General features: G+C 39.8%; 1 protein-coding gene and 1 pseudogene across 1 annotated transcript; one reads left to right on the forward strand and one right to left on the reverse strand.

Moving 5' to 3' along the window:
• Window positions 1-2,916: 2,916 nt before the first annotated feature.
• On the reverse strand, window positions 2,917-3,046 carry LOC148357629 (U2 spliceosomal RNA; annotated as a pseudogene).
• A 2,571-nt stretch (window positions 3,047-5,617) lies between these two features.
• LOC148357630 (uncharacterized) lies at window positions 5,618-17,612 on the forward strand. The gene is made up of 3 exons (XM_088346101.1): window positions 5,618-6,355; window positions 6,557-7,245; window positions 17,537-17,612. Exons 1-3 carry the CDS (start codon window positions 5,618-5,620, stop codon window positions 17,610-17,612), a joined length of 1,503 nt encoding a protein of 500 aa, XP_088202227.1.
• Window positions 17,613-19,564: the final 1,952 nt, after the last annotated feature.

Below are 19,564 nucleotides of genomic sequence, written 5' to 3' on the forward strand. Positions count from 1 at the left end.
ATAAATTGAGCCTCACAAATCATAGTCATGTCTGAGTGAAGTCCAGCCACTGAAGTAAGGTGGAGTCAAAACAAACCACAATCAAATCAAGCCAAAAAAGTCTAGATGAACTAGTTGAGCCACACAAGTCATAGTCCAATCAATCCACACAAGTCATGGTCAAATCAAGTCAAACCAGAGCCAAGTTAAGCCAGAGTAAGGTCTTGCCTTGGTGCAGCAGTCAAGCTAAGGCAAAACCAGATTGAAAGTCAAAGTCAAGCTAAACCATTCCAAGCAAGGGCAAGTTAAGCCAAAGTCAAATCAAGTCAAAGCTGAAGCCAGACCTAAAACCAAATTCAAAGTGTAGTAAAAGTCAGAGTCAAGCTCAACAAAAGAAGCCAAGTCAGGCAGAGCCAAGAGACAAGTAAAGCCAAAGTCGAGCAAAGGCAAGTTTAGGCCAAGGGTAAGCAAAGGCTAAGTCAACCCAAGTCAAAGCCAGAGCCCAAAGTCAAAGGCCATACCCATGGCAAAATTAAAGTCAAGTCAAAGCCAAAACCAAGCCAAAGCCAAGCCAAGCCTAAATGAAGCCAATACAATCCAAGACAATCCAACCCAAAGTTAAAACTCGAGTCAAAGCTCAAGTTAAAGCTCGAGTCAAAACTCGAGTCAAAGCTCGAGTCAAAGCTCGAGTCAAAACTCGAGTCAAAGCTCGAGTCAAAGCTCGAGTCAAAGCTCGAGTCAAAGCTCGAGTCAAAGCTCGAGTCAAAGCTCAAGTCAAAGCTCAAGTCAAAGCGCAAGTCAGGGAATTTACGGTAATATTTTATATTAAAGCTCAAGTCAGGGCTCAAGTCAGGGCTCAAGTCAGGCCTCAGGTCAGGCCTCAGGTCAGGCCTCAGGTCGGGGCTCAGGTCGGGGCTCAGGTCGGGGCTCAGGTCAGGGCTCAAGTCAGGGCTCAGGTCAAAGCCAAAATCAAGCTAAAACAATTTAAGCCAAACTAAAGCCAAAACAAAAACCAAAGCCACAGCCAAAGTCAAAATCACGCCAAGACTAGCCAAGAAAAAGCCAAAAAAAAAAAACAAGCCACAGCCACAGTCTCAACCAAAGCCAAAATCAAGCCAAGAGGATCCAAGCCAAGCCAAAGCCAAAAAGCAATTCAGAATCAAGCGAAGTCCATCCAAGCACATTCAAGCCAAAATCTAAAATCAAGTCAAGACAATCCAAGAAAAAAACAACCCAAATCTAAAGCAAAAATGGTCTCATCTGACTAGAGCACCTTCGTCCACATGTTTAGTGTGTCTCCCAGGAGGCTTGTGGCAAACTTTAAACGGCCCTTTTTTTGAATAACCTTAGGAAATGGCTTCCTTCTTGCTACTCTTCCATAAAGGCCAGATTTGTGCAGTATACGACCGATTGTTGTCCTATGACCGATTCTCCCTCAGCTGTATACCCCTGCAGTTCATCCAGAGTGATCATGGGCCTCTTGGCTGCATTTCTGCGACGTGCCTGTGTTCCTCGTTCTTCATGATGCTCTCTTTGCTTTAAACAGACCTCTGAGACTATCACAGTGCAAGTGCATTTATACAGAGACTTGTTTGCACACAGGTGGATTCCATTTAGATCAACATTGAATCATTCATCATTCTAACCCTCACTGAACGTCTGGACAGTTTGCTGCAATGAAAGTAAAGGGGCTGAATCATTTTTCGTTTTTTATTTGTTAAAAAAAAAGTTTAAAATATCAAAGTGTGTTACACTTCATGATTGTGTCCCACTTATTGATGATGCTTCACATGAAATTAGTTTTATATGTTGATGTTTGTAGTCCGAAACGTGGCAAAACGTCAAAGTTCAGGGGGGCCAAATAGTTTCGCGAGCCACTGTATGTGTGTTTATGTATATATATATATATATATATATATATATATATGTGTGTGTGTGTGTGTGTGTGTGTGTGTGTGTGTATATATAAATAGTAAATAAATAATAAATAAATTAAGCTGGAAAACACAGATCAGAAACATACAAACTAAAGAATCTAAAAGCATTTCAATAATTAATAAAGTCAAATTCATTTTAAACTATAATGCATTGTATTGATTATATTGTTCTCTAGTTCTGCCATACTTAACATGTTGTGTAGAGGTCTGGGGCAATAATTACAAAAGTTCACTACATCCCCTTTTTATCCTCCAAAAACGTGCAATAAGAACCATACGCAGGGTAAGATACCGAAATCATACTACCGAGATTCCGGACTATAGAGGGCACCTGATTATAAGCCGCACCCACCACATTTTAAGAGGATAACCGCTTTTGTACTTACACAAGCCGCACCTGTATATAAGCCGCATGCGCCCGCATTAAAGCATGTAACACAATCACAAAACTAACCCAAACCCGACTTTGAGTCCCGCGATTGTAACTGAATATAAAGTACATAGTCCAAAATCAACAACCGGCCAAATGAACGGAAAATGATACCGGTACTTAAGGTTTGATGCAGACCTGCAGAGTCCGAGTCCCGTTGAAAATAATCCAAGGGAAAAAAATGTATATTTCCAAAGGTAAGGGTGGGAAAAACCCTTTTGTACTCGAGCGCCGCTGGCGACTGTTAGAAAAATTACATAAATTGGCCGCATCACTGAACAAGCCGCAGGGTTGAACATTTGGAAAAAAAGTAGCGGCTTATACTCCGGAATTTACGGTAATATTTTATTCCTGCAGTCCAAATTATTAAAATTATATGATTTAGTAAAAAAATTTACTGCACAACTGCTAATTAGGGGGCGATTTTGCAAGGTTTATTGTTCTATATTCTTTATCATTTATCCATTATCGGTCAAATCATAATACGCTACAAAGCCAAGGGTCCGAGACACTTGCTCTCAGCCAAGAGGCCGAGTCAAGGTCCTAGCCACAGAGCCATGCAGCGATCATTGCGAATGAACCGTTCCCGGAGGTACTGCAATACCGGGCCGATGCGTGGAGTGGACAGAGCAAGCTCTTATTCCATCTCCCGATTGCAAAAATCAAACTTTAAGGTCAACAAAAACGTAGTGCCAGAAAACATCCATAAATGATTTATTCGGAAAGAAGGAAATTATAACTTAAGGAACTGTGGCGAAGTCAAGCTTTGGAACGGTTTGCAAGACGAGATCAAACAATGTCCAACTATTCACTTGTTCAAATTTAAATTTGTGGCGGAATACAAAGATGAAGAAAATCGGGTATGAGTGATACGAGAGATTGGGAAGAGTGAGTCTAGAACTATGGTTAACTTTGGGTTATTGTTGCTATTGTTATATCATAACTGTTACTATTAATATTAGTACAATGGTTATTATATAATTGGTGTGTTTAATAGGTAAGATGAAGGGGTAGGGAATATAAGCATTTGCTTCTGACTACCCCTTTTCAAACATATTATGTAATATTATTTTGTCGTTGAGTTATTGTTTTTGTTCTGTTTTTATTTTAATGTTCGAATAAAGTTTTCATTCATTCATTCATCCATTCATTCATGTTTTGGTGAAAAGTGGTTACAACTGTTCATTGGGTGTCCTTTGGCAGAGTGTATTCCTCCTCGTTCTGTTATTGTCTGTATGTTATGTTTGTTAAATAAGGAAATCTATAAATATCTGGGTAGTTTTAGCTAAAGCAGACCTTGTTTTTTTCAACTGTGTTACTTTAACATAAATAGGGTAACATTTGGTGGCGATTTTATTCAAAAATGTGAGGCGTTCCAGGGATTTGCATAGGTTGTCATACCACTGTATCTACGGTTCCTCATATTTTCATCTGAAAGAGTCTTCCTGATCAATGTTCCCTCTAATTTTCCACGGGTCTGAGCGTTCACGCAAAGTCGGTGACCAACGGTTGAAACACTAGTGAGCAACAGCAATCCCCAGTGTGGCAACTAAATCATTATCAAACGTCCAAAACTTGACATCAAGTTACATTTTGCTAAGTTTCCGGAAATGCAAAATCATTTTTTACTTGTATTGACTAATTTACTATTGCAAAGGCTGTACGGCCTACAAACATCATTTGGTTTTACAACTCATTTACAAAATGTCCATTTCTTTTTTTTCCTGGTATCTTTTGTCGCATAATACTAACAGTTTTGGGGGCTTATTTATTCAGTTGCACGATAAAGAACTATATTTAATCACATTTCTTTAGTGGAAGTACAATGTTGGCAACAAGATTGACTTGATATAAATAGAAATTGTGCAAATGCAACACAAACTTTTTCTTCTTTGTCCCTGTTATGTTCTACTTTTTTTAAATTCCTTTAAAAAAAATCTCATTGTGTTTATTCTTTCCTAGCTGTTACTTTTTTCTTGCTTTTTTGTTCTCTAGTTCATTTTCCCTTTATTTATTTATTTTATTTTTTTCTGGCTTTTTCACAATTTTTCCTGCTCTTTTTCTCTTTTTTTTCTCCTTTATTTTTCTTTTTTTCCTCAGCTATTCACTAGTTTTTCATTTAGTTTTTTTTTTTTTTGCTCTATTTAGCCCCCTTCCTTTAAGTCATTTTTTGCATAACTTTACATAATATTTGGTCATGTTGGGATTAAAGAAGCAAAAACAACCTGAATAGCCGTTTGGGACCCGAAAGAGCCGGTTCTTTTTAGTGAGCCGAGCCGAAGAAGCCGGTTCTCGAAAAACGCTACAGACTTTACTCAACTTCGTTCTGCTTCGACCTTGACTTCAAAATACCGCATTTAGAACACAGGGTCAGGGGAACCCTTGAACTTTTACCTTCATGCACTAACTTTGACTTAATCCGCTTCTTAATTAGCAATTTCGAGCCCTCATTTTGGTGAGCTGGCTTGAAAAGCTCTGGGAAGTGCGCAATTGCGCATACATGCCGCTTAGAGGGAACATTTTTTCTGATTGATCCAAAACTTTTGTAAGTGAAGCACTGTCCCATCCAGGGGTCAGCAATAAATGATTGGTGAAAAATTAATGCCATTAATTGCGAAAAATTAATGGAATGGTTGCTTAAATTCATAAATCCATTTATTGCAAAATTTAAATAATTAGCAATTATTGCGAGTTTGCGACCCATTAATTGCGAAAATATTCGGGTTTTTTGTTAGTCGATTGCGTCAACAAACGTGCAAATTTTCTCGCCGTGCGAGCATTTCGTATGCGGTCAACGGCACATACACGCACAATCGGGACAGTGCATGCATACGCGTAAGCTACCGTGTTTCCCCCATTATAAGGCCCAGCTTTTTATGAGAAATAAAATTCAACCTTCCTGCAAATAAGAGGCTCATATTACCTATGAAAACCGTAGATATCAACGTTATTTAACAACGGCAATGCTTTTCTAAGAAATTTTTAGCGAAAATTTATTACTTTTGCACATATTTTTATTTCAAAACCTCAATTTTTGACGATGATTTTGAAGTAAGGCCGGCCTTATATTCAGGGAAACACGGTAGCTGTACGTACATAGTGTGGTTGCAAAGCAGCTTTTTATTGGTCGGGACAAAATCGGGCTTGTTGATTAGCTCACGTTTTGCCTCAAGCACGTACGTCGTGGATGCACATACGCACATGTTGTACACCACTACTATTACGCTGTATTAATTGTAATCTTCGCACGGTTATGGGACCGAAGGAAAAAATGGTTAGAGAGTACTTCACACAGATTGATGTCGTCAACGGCAAATGGCGCTGCTCATGTGGCGCCGAGCGCATCCAACGGCGCAACACCGGTTGGAGCAATTTGGAAAGCCACATTAAAAGTCAGCACTTGCAGAAAGAAAGTGATGCAAAGAAGCAGGAGTCATCCAATCCTGGATCAATAGAAAATTTCCTGTCGTCACCTTCAACCGTTTGCCGAAAAGGAATACGAATCTTCAAGTGGCTGCGGTTGGTTTGTATCGACCTGGAGCCTTTCAATGTTGTTGATCGGCCTACCATCAGGGACATCAGCAATACGGAGCCAATCTGCACAAACACCTTAAAGAAGTATTTGGCCTTGGTGACACAGGGTGTGCGACAGAAAATCGCCTTCGATCTGCCATCCCGATTCGCGGTGGTATTCGACGGATGGACTTGTTCTTCCGATTATTACGTTGGCGTTTTCGCCTCGTATATAAGCCCACGCGGTCGGGAAAGTGCTCTCCTCGGCTTCTCAACACTTTTGGATCCCAAGGCACAGACGGCTGAAAACCACCTGGTGTTCATCGAAGACATCCTTAGCAGGTACGGCAAGTCTATGGCCAACGTGGTGGCGCTTTGTGGCGACAACTGCAAGGTGAACAAAGCCATTGCAAAGCAGTGCAATGTTCCTCTGGTCGGCTGCGCCTCCCATCGCTTCAACCTCGCTGTCAAAGAACTCTTGAAGCCCTACGAAAAGGTGAACTTCTTTTCTATGCTGCTTACTTATATCTCACAATATCTATATTGAAGACAGAGTGCACTCTGTCACAGCGGTTCCACAATATTTTTTTCACATACCCCACGCGGCCACGCCTTCTATCAAAGGAATTTTACGCAAGGCGATTTTAAGCTGCTCAAATTTAGCATATTTCTTATTTCCTGCTTTTACTTTTTTAAGGTACTCTGTAAGTTGAACTCCTTGATGGCTCGCCTGAGATACAGCACGCTTAGTGCACTACTGGATGAGTACACAGACCTTCGACCGTTGACGAGAAATGAGACACGGTGGTCAAGCACGGCAAAGATGGTGCGCAGGTTCTTCGAGCTGCAGAAAATTCTTGCAAAAGAAGTTTTCACCACCGACCCAAGGGTGATGGATTTACTTCTCAACGCAGCGGATGTTCATAAACTCACTCAACTCAACGGTGATTTGGCCAAGTTGGATTCTTTGACGCTTACTTTGCAGCAAGAAGATCTGACAGTCGCAGAGGCGAGGTACCTCTTTGATGTTGCAATGTCGTCCCATCCTGCCATGGCCCATCACCTCAGCCCCGACGCCGAAATCGTTCAAGCGCCTATGTTTGAGAGGGCTATTGTGAAAATTCAAAACCAAAAACATGGTCAACTTACGGCAAAACAGCGTCAAGCAGTGGAGGCTCTCAAAGTCACCGAAACTGCACCGGTCGATGAAAGTCCAATAGATGAGTCATCGGATATGGCCTTCGGCCAAAATTTGATAAAACGGCGCCGCCTGAACATGATGCTGCCCACCTTTGATCAATTTATCGATACAACATTTATACTGCCAACTTCCAACATAGTAGAACGCTTTTTCAGTGCTGCCGGACGTGCCTATGCGGATGAACGGTACAACTTGTCAACAAATTGCCTTGAAGCCCAACTTTTTTTGTTTTCTAACAACCGCTTCTGGGACAGCGAATTTGTTTCCCACATCGTTTCATCTAATGAAAATCTCTAACATTTTCACTATCTCCGATGTTTCTATGTTGTACACATTTTTGTTCATAAATGAATGTGTAATAAATAGCAAAACTTCTTATTACTAAGGTGTCTTACTGCGCATGATAATGTTGGCGTGAATGTTCTATCATTCACTGTTCATCTAACCTCAGTTAGTGTTCCGACAATTCGCATATTAACTTAGGAGGAATCGACAAATTATAATTATAAAACAAGCCCCAACATGACGGTAGCTGATGTGATCACCAATAACTCAGAAGATATTTTTTGTACTAAAAGTAAAGATTAAAGGGACCAGTTTGTTCGACCATATTGACACGGCTAGTATACCATTAAATTACCAATTAATGGCTAGAAATCCAATAAATACCCATTAATTGGCCTTGCCGCAAAAAAAATAATTTTAATTTTTTCGCACTTAAATATTAATTTTTTTTCCAAAAATCAATTAATGATGACCCCTGGTCCCATCCCATTAGCCACATGAAAGGTTAGGAAACATCGGGAAATGACTGTAAAACTCAGTCACTCTCCTCCGCTAATTAAGAAGCGCTCAAGGCGGCGCTTAAGTCGCTTGTGCTCCAAATGAGTTGCCAGGTTTCCCTTGGGGAGGTTGCCCGATAAACATAGGCACGTGACTAACACCAAGTATTAATACCCGTGCACCGACCGAGCAGCCTGCATGGAAGGGGTTTACTTCGAACATCAAAAGCGGGGATGGAGGATGCTGAGATCTTCATTATGTTGTGTGTGTGTGTGTCAGCTCATATTGATGTTGACTTCCCCTGCAAGGTTCTTTCTTCCTGCCTGAGACGGTGAAGTTGCCTGGCAGTGAGCAGATTGAGATAAAGTATCTTTGGCAGGGCAGTGGCTCTGTCAAGCAAACGGACTGATCTACAGGAGCCTTTAGATGAAAGGGTCTAGAAGAGGAGTGGGGAACCTGTGACTCGCGAGCCATCTGTGGTTCTTTTCATGAGTACAAATGGCACGGAAAGAAAAGGTTTTTTTTGCAAATTTTAACAAGGCTGTTCCAATTCCGATTTGCCCTTAAGAGAGTTAAGCACATGCAAAGCCAATGAAACGCTGGGAGTGAAATTGGTTCACTCCAGTATGAATAGGACACAGTTTCCACGACAGTTTACAGTCTTGGTGTGACACCAACAAACCCCGTTTTGGCTATACGTCGCTAAGGAATTATTTATAATAATATATGTTCACTGGGTGAAATTGTGATGAAAACCCACAGAACAAACTGTAAATGATCTGAAGCGAAATATGTAGTTAAGTCAAGTCATGTTTATTTGTATATCCCTTAATCACAAAGAGTCTCAAAGGGCTGCACAGATCAAAGACTATTGCAAACTCCAGACTATTATGGCACCATCTCCTCATCTAAAACCTACATGAGGGCAAATAATACACATATTATCGACATTAAATATACAGAGAGAAACTTTGTTTGCAGTATTTTGGGACATTTTTCACAAAAAAACTGCTAGTAACGTGTTATGAAAATATTATCTACAACAAAATTAAGGTCGAAATGAGCCTCAGTGTGCTTTACAAACAGTGCATGAAAAAATGTGTACTTGGCTACCCGCTGCCGTGGAAAGCAAGAGAAGACCAAAACTGAGAAAGAAGAAAAAAGGTAGGAAAAAAGACAGACACGGAAAAAAAAGGTCAAACAAGGAAGAATTAGAAAAAGAAAATGGTAGCAAAATCGTTAGAGATAGGAGAGACAGAGGAAAAAGTTAGAATAGAGATGGAGGAAAAAAGAAAAAAAATAAGATAGACAGACAGAGACAGACAGATGTAACGAAAATAAGAATGAGAGGGTTAGAGAGAGAGAGAGAGACAGAGAGTGTGAGAGTGTGAGAGAAGGAACAAAAAGCGATGAGATAGATGAAGGAAAAAAGAGAAAGTGAAATAAAAACAAGATAGAGGTAGAGAAAGAGAAAAGGTAAACAAAATAGTTGTAATAAGAGAGTGAGAGCGAGAGAGATGCAAATAAAATACATAAGGGGAAAATATATCATGAGAGACAGAGAAAGAGGTGTCAAAAGAGTTTAAATGAGAGAGAAAAAGAGAGAAAGAGTGAGAGAGAGAGAGTTAGAGGGGGGAGAAAAGTAAAAAAAAGATAATTCATGAATAATTGAGCAAAACGAGAGAGATCGTGAGAAAAACAGAAGACAGGTTTAAGAGTTGAGAGAGAAAGCTAAGCTAGACTAGACACAGAAAGAGAGTGAAAGACAGACAGAGAGAGAAAGAGAGAGAGAAAATGAGAAAAGAGGATTAAAATGGAAAGAGAGAGAAAGTGAGAAAAGAGATTGAACAGGAAAAGAAAAAAGCAGAAAAAAGAGATAACAAGAGACCAATTGTTCAGTGAAGGTCTGCCCTGCAATTTGATTGGTGTACTCCCTTGCTTGTTTCTTCTAAAGCTGTTCAAATTTAGGCCCCAAAATGTCCTCTTTTTATCTTCTTAGATCTGGCCTTTTTTCCGTTTTCCTTTTTAATAAAACAAAGTCTTTTGGATAAACATTGGGGTTGTTTTGACGTGTTTTCAATGCTGGGTAGGAACATATTTATCCCCTCTAAGCCACTTAGTCCTTGTTTTCCGGGAACTTTAGCCACTGGTCAAAGAGGTGGTAGCCAGGGTAAGAGGAGTGCTTAATAATGTTATCTAGACTGGGCAGAGAGCAGGCCATGATTTTGTGGGTTGTGCTGAAGACTGTAAGGCTATTCTGTCTACAGCCACGCTCTGAGTATTATATGTGTTCAGAAATAATTTGATGGATATGAAATGCCAGCGGGTTACGAGTCCTGGTATTAAATTCAGGACACGTTTCCATACAAAGCCTCAGCCAAGGAAATTCACTCAGAAGACGATGCGAGAGGCAGGGACGTGGGGAGTCTTTTAGCGTTTTCTCTGGCCCGGGGAAACAGAGAGCAAAAACGAGCGGCAACGTGCTGAGATACTTCATCATCATCATGAGGCTCCATGAAGCAGGAGATATATTTTACAGGAGTAAAATCCATTTCAGACACGTTTGTGATGAAATACGGCTGAACACCAGGATAAGGCCACCATACCTTACGACATTTTTTACTTTAGGATGAGGATTAGGATTTTTTTTTTAACCCTTTTTAAGACATCTTCCCATATATATATAAATATATATATTGATACAAGCATAATGGCCCTGCGTTGCTGAGCTTGGCATTGTTGGGCATTCTACTTGAGTAAGGTTGTTGGGGCCTTGGTTTATTGAAAAAGCACCAGGGAGCCTTTATGGGGTGCCATAGGGCAGTAATTCCCACTTGTACGTGAAAGCAGATGTTTATCGATTTTGTTGGTGTGCCTTGATACCAAAGCTAGCTAAAAACACTCCCAGAGGCCTAAAGTACAACTGTGTGAATTTTCACGAAAATCGGTTCAGCAGTTTAAAAGGCTAAAAGCCACACACACACACACACACACACACACACACACACACACACGCACGCACGCAAATCTGTATTTATATGGTGTAGTCCAGAACATTGTTTTTCAACCATTTTTGAACCAAGGTACCCTTTTATGCATAAGTTATAAGTTATGTCAAATATTTCACTGGACTACCTCATAAGCAGATAATTAGCATGTAAAAAGAAGAAAATAATACTTACAATAAAAAAGAATGATGTGCTTTATCTATGTTTTTATTTTTTACAGTGCAATCTTAAACCGCTTTGTTAAACAAATTAAGTTATTAAATGTACTGTGCTACCTCAAGAGCAGATAATTAGTACATAAAAAGTATAGGAAAATCTACTGCCACCTACTGATATGGATGACTGTTACAGTTCCTCGTCTGGAGATTGCAAAAATACTGAATAATGGCCTGATTTTTTGAAAAGATAAAATTGAGAAAATTCCAGCAGCACACTAGACAAGGTCTCACGGCACACTAGTGTGCCCCAGCACACTGGTTGAAAAACACTGGTCTAGAAATCTAGATTTAAATAGACTAGATAAGTCTAGACCTCGCTTGCACTCTCTCTCGCACTCTCTCTATCTTGCGCACCCCCTCTCCTGGCCAAACCCTTTGGACAAGTTTTTAAACCCAATGCTACCCACGACTGAAAAAGTTTTCCCAAGGGAGAAGAAAAACATGATAACCATAGAAACAAAGCTTGTGTTTGATAAAGAAATACATAGAAAGCACGCAAACATCTACCTTAAAGCAAGGAAATTGTCAATCCTCGCAAGTAAAGTTTTAAAATTAGTTTCATTTTCTAACTGCTGTCGTCATTTCACGCCACTGCATTCTATCAACTCAAGTCACGTCACACCAAAGGTAAATGAATCATATTCCTTTTTTATATGTAGATTTATCTGTGATGTTCTTTAGTCCCAAACAGCTATATTACACGAAAGTAATACATGTTTTGTTATTTTTATGTTCTTTTTATCTGGGGTACCAGGGGTTAAAAAGGCATTAGCTAATTATAAAAGAGTTCTCTTCCACCTGTATGGCACTTTCAACATTGCAATCTTCACCGCAAAACAAATGCATGTCAATTCATCCACCTGTTACTCCATTCTACCAGCTCAAGTCACATGACAAAAAAGGTAAACATAATGTCATTTTTCTTTTGCATGTGGATTTATTTGTATTGCTATTTAAACCCATGTTACATGCAACTGGTGCTTATGATATACTATTTTGTTATTTTAATGTAGTTATCTGGGAGACTAGGGGTTTTGAACACATAAGCTATGCATTGCTCTAGATTTTTGTACCATGCTATTCGGCACAAAAATAAGGGGGAAAAACAGTTTTTAATGGCTCTGAACAGCAATTGAACCCATCACGTGACAGTTTCTATAACCACCCAAAAATGCAGCAATGAGTCCTTTCAAATACACACGTGCTCCCCGTGGGGCTTTCTGCCCCCCCCCCCCCCCCCCCCCCCCACGCACTATGCAGACGTTCCACAGATATATTCACGCAACGTATTGTTGCTTGTTATGCAATCCAACTCCGCGCTACGGTCAAAACAACGCTTGGACACGCGCCGTGGATAGATTTTACGCACACCCCGACCGCGTGGAAAATGACAGCGTGGAATTGTCATCACCAAATACTGACTCACCTCGTTCCAAACTCAGATTCCTGCAAACTTCAAGTTCTGCCATCGAGTTTTCTCACAAGATCCCTCCACGCGCTTTAAGATCCATTACTGACGTTTACAGGGCACTAAACACACTAAAAACATTTCTTAGACTTAAAAAAAAGGAGAAAACGATAAAAATGAGATCGCCGTGGGCTCAACTCCACAGACGGCGCGCGCGCACGCCTCCATCCCCGCCTCGTCGCTGTCTTCTGCGTGTAAGCGAATTTCTCACACGCTCCACGGACCCCACTGACTGTGCGCGTGCACGTAAAAGATGCGCAAACGTCCACGCTCGGAGAAATCTATGGAGCGCAGTTCACGGGCACGTGTCTAACCCCTTTTGAAAAACCGAGTTAAAAACATTTAGAATATATAAAAGGATCATTCGACATTTACCGTGATTTCTGGAATATGAGGCGCACCTGAAACCCTCATATTGGCCACATATTTGAAAGTGCGCCTTATAATCCTGTACTCCTTGTGTGCGGACAGAATTGCAATTGCGTTATCATATATGTGGAATTATTGATCAGGATAGCAAAGGTAAGCGCACCGAATCCTAAAAAAAACATAGTACAGTACAACTGCGTACTATTTTAAAAACATTGGATACAACAGGATTTGAACACAGGTTGCGGCATGGAATGCGCTGGATCTTATCCACGAGACCACTAGGGATCCAGACAACACATGAAAAGGCATTATCACATAATTTTTAGTCACAGAACCAGATATTTAGAGTAGAGAGAATGATGTTTCACTTTTTCACTGCATTGTAAGTGTAGCAAGGTATTGATTGATAAACGTCAGGATGACCAAATCACTTCCCACAATGCAGTTCCCTTCAAACAGTTTTGAATGGACAAATTACTTCTCACAATGCCTTAATCATAATTCAGTCTAGAATTTTGTGCGCTTCATAATGACTTTGAGAGTCGGCTGTACCACTGACCGGTTTAATATCTGAAAATATTTTCGCGGCCCGGCCCAAATTGTCTATGTTATTTAATAAGGCATCCTTATTAAATAACATTGACAATTTGGTAGCTTGACTAAAGATAGTGTCTGTATCCCTAATGGTCTAGTTTGTGGGACCACATGCTGTGATTTGAGTTTGATTCCTGTTGCATCAAAGTTTTAAAGTCATATCCTGTACGAATTTGTACACAATTGTGATTACTGGAATACAGCACTATTTATTTATTGTGAAACACTAACCTTTAATGTAATTTTAATTCTATGTACCTTATAATACGGTGCAACTTGTATATGAAAAATTCATAAAAGACCATTTTTTGGGGTGCATCTTATAATCTGGTGTGCTTTATAGTGCAGAAAATATGGTAAATAAAATATCAACATTGGATAAGAATCATATGCTAGTAAATATTTGTTTATCATATAACTAAATTATCCCCAAAAAACTGTTTATTTTTTTTTTTTCCTTGCTTTCATAAAGTTTGGGAAAAAAAGACATCATGGACGTCAAAGCCACTGCTGTCTTTTGTCATTGCTTGCTGAAGGCAGAGCAGATAACAGACATTATTATTAGTAAGACATTACTTGGGAACCAAATCCCTCCTTTTCAAATATAACTTTTGTTTGGACCCCACCTGGCGATGGTTTGATTCACAATGGACGAAAAACTTGAACTAGACCAGTTTTGGCCAGGTTTTTTTTACCTCCCGGTAAAATTCCTCGATTCCTTGAACAATTGCAAATTTTGGAGAGCTGAGTGGCGGGCAACCCAGAACAAGAATCCAAGAATCGGATTCTCATCATAGGGCTCCACATCAAGATCGCGGTAGGAATTGATTATTACTTTGGTCGTGACTCTGGAATGCTAAACTTTGAGAATCCTGTGTGTGCTTATTACACATACCCATGGATTCGGGATTCCATCACGTCAAAATTATGTTTTCTTCGCTTATTTGATAAACCCTCTTGTCATTTATTTGGATTGTACCATTGTGTGACTTTAAATTCTGACACAAGAAAAGATATAGGTTAATTCTAAAACTCTATCGGTGCGCATGAAAGCAAACTTTGCAACTAATAATAGTTTTATCAACCAAAATTTGAGTAGATGACCGGTCATTAAACTGAAATAAAAATAAAACTGGGTTATTAAACCAAGATTAACCCAATTTAGAACGTCTCATTTAACACCTTAAACCAGGGGTGTCCAAACCTTCTAGAAAGCGAGCAAGATTTGTTAAATCGAAAATGTGTGAGGGTCGACTGTTTAGCCTGGGATTCTTTAAACAGTCTTTAATAAATTCACCCTCTGTGAAAGGTTTGCAATGCTTGACGATCAGCAGCACGACCTCATAGCTCGCCTTTGTCACATTTTCATTTGACTCTCCGGGTCTCGTGGAAAAGCGCTACTGTGCCGTTAAAACAGCTTCCAGTTGCTTCACATTTTCATAGCGTTCGTTAGCTTTTTGTAGTCAGCATGTTTCTTCTGGCAGTGCGTCTTTATATTATATTCTTTGAAAACAGCCACAGTCTCGTGGTAAATTAGGCTGACACAGTTGGTCGGATTTTGGTGAAAAAACACTCCAATTTCCACTTGTCCTGAAAGCGGCGGCCCTCACAGTCAACTTTGCTTTTGTTAATTTCAGTCGCCACGTCAGAAATGGGGTGGGCTCAAATTCTCGCAGTAAGCCAAGGACAAGATGGTCGCATATTGCACTAATACGATCCCAAAACTGTATGTAACATCCTACATGCCCACATTTCTTGTGTAAATATTGTGTAAATTATAACCTTTATCTTCTTTGTTCCTTTATCTTCTTTGTTTTCTTTTATCCTCACTGGTAAATGTGAAATTGGAGTGCCACGTCCAATTTCGTTGTCACAATATGTTCAACCCATTTTGTAACTATGACAATAAAGGTATATTCTATTCTATTCTACTCTATTCATATTACGTTTCTAATTACATTTTTAACACGTTACTAGGAACTGTATCGGATTACATTTTGATAGTAACCCTACCAACCCTGGTGCTATACGTGTGTTGAAAATACGCGTTAAATAGTGACCCACTTTACGCTCTCTCTTTTTGGGAGTTGCGCGTCATGTGCACGTGGGGTAAAAAAAATACCAATGCGACAAAACAGTGATCATTTGTTGCGTTGTTTTCTCTCAATCTTTTCTGTATTTTTTTGCGCGTGCACGTGTCCACAAACACGATAACAATTTCCCCATGTGGGAATTCTTGCACGATAGTATCGTTCACCGCGAGCTTCACGTAATTTCCATTTAATTTAGGATGCGCACGCAGTGGGACAATTACCGCGTGCACGTATTGGAGCAGTGGGCATGTGCATGCACCCAAGTGTGCGTTTAACACATCATGCCAGCCGCAGAGGTCATCTATAAAGCGATTAGTGCAACCTCTGCACACCTTCAACTGTCCACCTCCTTTCTGTTCGATTTATGAGGTTCTCTGAAAGCATCTTAACCCTCCCACATCCTTTTGATCGGCATGGTCACGTTATGTTTAGGAATTTTGAGGACGGGGCATCCGAAAGGTAGATGAAACCCGAAGGATCACTGTATTCCGCTGTCAAATTCCATCAGCACCTGCAACTTGATTATTATTTTAATTGCACTTTTAAAAAGCTCAGACTTTTGAGACTTATTAGTTCAAATGTCTTAATATAAGATTTAGTATCTTAAAATTGGGCCGATTTATTATAGTGTGTTTGCGATCGACAAGCCATGAATTAATGTGGAAAAGAGTCTCCCTCTAGCGGTTTTTGAGTGATGCGCACATTGCAGGCATAACATTTGGAAAACCTTGATTTATAAATACGAAATATGCCCCAATATGGAATTATATAAATTAAAAATGGAAAATCTATCATTGACTGTTATAAGTTGAGGCCTTTTTTTCTTGAAGCTGGACAGTGACATTTATCCAAACACTTTTTTTTCACACCAGTAAACCAATATTTAATTACTCATGAATTTGTTTATTCATTTATTTGTTTGTGTTTATTCGTCCATCCATTTATTCATTAATTGATTTATTTGTTTATACGTTTCATTTCTCATGCATGTATTTATCATATTATATATACTCTAAGTTGAAATATACAGATCATTAAGTGATGCACACCATGCAGGCGCGACATTTTGAAATATTGATTTATGATTATGATATGTACCACAATCGGGCTGAACTTTTACCAAAAATACATATGCATTGCCTAAAATGTTATAAGTTGAGTCCTAATTTTTAACTCAACATTGATGCTCGTATACAAACAACACATTATCCGCACATGGGTCTTCATTTATTAATTCAATTATCATATTCATTTGTTAATACGTCCATACCTTTGTGCATTTATTTATCAGAATATTTATTTGTTTATGAACTGATGCAATTTGATTTATTTTTCCAGCTATTTATTGGTACTCCAAGTTACAACTGGCAATTAAAGAGAGAGCTCCATAGTTTTAGCTTCGGGTGACATGTCCATTCAACTAAAAGCTATTAACTAATGCAAAAAAATGAGCAAAAGATTTAATTAAAAAAATGTAATTGAGAGACATTATCATAATTGATGACTAAAATTTGATTTTTTTTCTGGAATCCTTCATTTAAAACATGATCAATTATTATGAATTCTTATCAATTGCAAATAAAATAGGTGATTGTATATGTGATGGGCAAGTATTGATACCGGAATTGGTGCCGATACCAATCTTTTTTAAGGTATAGGTACTTGCAAAAGTGGCAAATACCAGTATCGGCAACACTCGAGTGGACATTTAACAATCAGCGGGTTATTAAATTGCCATTAATTAAATGCAATATTACGAATTAGTGTACAGGAATTTAAAGAGTAATTATTTAAAAATATCAGGCATTTTTCAGCATATTTTATATTAGAGTGGTATTAGTGCCTGGTATCGTTGACTACTCTAGATTTCTTATTGTACTGAGCTGAAAAAAATGTAGCATTAAACATCCTTCTTCTTCTGTTGGGTCGTGGGGCAATAGCCTCAGCAGGGAAACCCAGACCTCCCTATCCCCAGCCACTTCATCCAGCTCATCCAATGGAATCCTGAGTAACTAGCCTTGGGACACAGTTTCTCCAGCGAGTCCTGGGTCATAAACCGGGGCCTCCTGCCAGTGGGACATGCCAGAAACACCTCCCGAGGGAACGTCCAGGAGGCATCCTTATTAAATGCCCGAGCCACCTACACTCGCTCCTCGCAATGCGAAGGAGATGCAGCTCCACACTAAGTCCTTCCCCAGTGACCAAGCTTCTCACCTTATCTCGAAAGGAGAGCCTAGCAACCCTGCAGAGGAAACTAATTTGGGCCTCTTGTATCCAGGATTTTGTTATTTCGGTCATAACCCACAGTTAATGACCATAGGCAAGAGCAGGAACCTAGATCTAATGGTAAATCAAGAGCTTTGCCTTTCGGCTCGGCTCCTTCTTCACTACAACGGACCGGTACATGGTCTGCATGACGGCAGACGCTGCACCGATCCGTCTGTCCATCTCCCGTTCCATCCTACCATCACTCTTGAACAAGACCCCGAGATACTTGAACTCCTCTACTAAGGGCAGGATCTCATCCCCAACCCGAAAGGAATATGCCACCCTTTTCCAGCTGGGTACCATGGTCATCCCAGCCACTTCACACTTGGCTGTGAATCGCTCCAGTGAGATCTGAAGATTACGGCTTAAGGATGCTAAAAGCACCACATCATCTGCAAAAAGCAGAGATCCAACACGGAGGCTCCAAAACCAGACCATTTCCCTGCCAAGGCTATGCCTAAAAATTCCGACCATAAAAGTTATAAACAAAACCGGTGACAAAGGACAGCCCTGGCGGAGTCCAAGTCCCACTGGAAAAAAAATCCAACTTATTGCCGGTGAAAAGGACCAAACTCAGGCACCAGATACCGCATAGGCCGGATAAGACTGTGTGGTACCCCATACTCCCGAAGCACCCCCACAGGGCTTCTAGACTAAGGGTAGAATACCTCCTACAAGTCCAAAAAACACATGTAGACTGGATAGGCCAACTCCCATGCACCCTCGAGGACCCTGCAGAGTTTGTAGAGCTGGTCCAATGTACCACGGCCCGGACAAAAACCACACTGCTCCTCTTGAATCTGAGATTCGACTTCCTGACGGACCCTCCTCTCCAGTATCCCTGAATAGACCTTATCAGGGAGGCTGAGAATTGAACGTCCTTAAGTATAATCAATTGTCACTTAATTGCTTCTTTTAAGGTAAACAATTATATTTGGATTTAAAGGTATTAATTTAATAATTATTCCCTTTAAGAGGCACAAAAAAGAAGTATTGAGCTTCTCTATTGTAAATATTAGTGTTAACAATGATGGTGAAATACAAGACAATCAATGGAAGAATAACAATACTGTAGTACATAATGGTCAGTAAAGTTGAATGTCAGAACGGAACTGGCATAATGGTTGTAAATTTAATCAGTCATGTAAAACGTTAAACTGTTTGTTATAGTCACACACGTGACGTTAGTTAACCAGTGGATTGTATAAGAACATATAAAACAGCGAAAAACCATTTAAATATACAGTAGACCCTCGTGATACAGTATCCCCACCTTATGATGCTTCACTTTATGGTATGGTTGATATAATGTTTTGATCTGCGTAACCAGCGATTGGATACCAATTAGGTTTTCTACCCCCCAGTATACGATGCCCACCTTAATATTGTAACCCGGAGTTTTACTGTATTGTATTGCAATTTTTTATTTTTGTGAGTTTTTCAACAGTGTTACTTTTTACCTTGCGAGACGCTGTTGTTGGTCAGAAAGTGTCGGCGGTACTTGGGCTCTCCTTTTCGGCTCACCACCCAGGCACTCATGACGAGACGGGGTTAAGGAGGTACTTCTGAAAATTGACAATAAAATGACAGCTTTTTAGATATAGTTACAGAGAATATTTTATGCACATACACTGCCATGAAAAAGTATATGCCCCCTTCCTGATTTCATTGTTTTTTGCATAATTACCACTCACAAAGGT

Source organism: Urocampus carinirostris, chromosome 10 (assembly GCF_059441175.1).
Source record: "Urocampus carinirostris isolate Australia breed hairy pipefish chromosome 10, RoL_Ucar_1.0, whole genome shotgun sequence".
Lineage (NCBI taxonomy): Eukaryota > Metazoa > Chordata > Actinopteri > Syngnathiformes > Syngnathidae > Urocampus > Urocampus carinirostris.

Bases quoted from the DNA above. Each gene is read 5' to 3' on its own strand.
- LOC148357630 (XM_088346101.1), top strand. From the start codon at position 5,618: ATGGTTAGAGAGTACTTCACACAGATTGATGTCGTCAACGGCAAATGG. The intron at 6,356-6,556 runs GTGAACTTCTTT...TACTTTTTTAAG, and splicing joins TCTTGAAGCCCTACGAAAAG to GTACTCTGTAAGTTGAACTC. The intron at 7,246-17,536 runs GTACAACTTGTC...GTGGGGCAATAG, and splicing joins CGTGCCTATGCGGATGAACG to CCTCAGCAGGGAAACCCAGA.